The sequence below is a fragment of the Rhincodon typus genome, chromosome 46 (genome assembly GCF_021869965.1).
Source record: "Rhincodon typus isolate 14 chromosome 46, sRhiTyp1.1, whole genome shotgun sequence".
In the NCBI taxonomy this organism is placed as follows: Eukaryota; Metazoa; Chordata; class Chondrichthyes; order Orectolobiformes; family Rhincodontidae; genus Rhincodon; species Rhincodon typus.
This window is the reverse complement of record NC_063377.1, coordinates 8426047-8426681: the sequence shown is the minus strand read 5'-3', so window position 1 is coordinate 8426681 and position 635 is coordinate 8426047. Positions and strand designations below refer to the sequence as shown.

General features: G+C 55.0%; 1 protein-coding gene across 1 annotated transcript in view; it reads left to right on the top strand.

The window, feature by feature from the left end:
- The window catches only part of LOC125487858 (hepatoma-derived growth factor-like), a gene marked incomplete at its 3' end in the record, with an annotated part of 2668 nt that overhangs the window by 883 nt on the left and 1150 nt on the right, over nucleotides 1-635 (top strand). Inside the window, exons 2-3 of the mRNA XM_048620303.1 lie at nucleotides 93-162; nucleotides 251-468. Coding sequence (XP_048476260.1) covers nucleotides 93-162; nucleotides 251-468 — 288 coding nt within the window. The remainder of the gene's footprint in view (nucleotides 1-92; nucleotides 163-250; nucleotides 469-635) is intronic.

Here is a 635-nt window from a genome sequence, read left to right as displayed (position 1 = left end):
GGGTAAAAGGCATCAAAGTGTTCGATCAGCTGCCATCGTATTGAATACTGGGGCCAGGCTCGACAGGTTCCTCTTGTTCCTGTCCCTCTAAGTCCCACATTCACCCCTCCTCTGCACCCTCTTCAGTGACCCTTCCCACTTACCCCTTCCTGCCCCTGTGCGGTACAGACCCCCTGCTCCAGACAATACACAAGTCCCGCCCTGGGTGTGTCTGCCTGGGGATTTTGAGGTTTTGGAGTGGCATTTTAAGCTGATGACTGTTTGACTATCCGAGGTGACACGGAACAAGAGGTCCGGATATTTATTTTACTGTCCGTTCCCTCTTGCAGTGCCTTCCTTGGGCCCAAGGATCTGTTCCCTTACGAGGAATCCAAGGAGAAGTTGGGGAAGCCGAATAAGCGAAAAGGTTTCAGCGAGGGCTTGTGGGAGATCGAGAACAATCCCACGGTCAAGAAGTCAGGTTACCAGGTTAGTATCTCGCTCTCTGTCTGCCTTAGGCACTCAGCACAGCTCACTGAGCCCCCGTGGGTCCCTGTGGAATCTGACAGTCCCCCTCCCTATCTCTGTCACCTCCTCCAGCCCCCTATACACCCCTCCCTATCTCTGTCACCACCTCTGGCCCCCTACACCCCCCC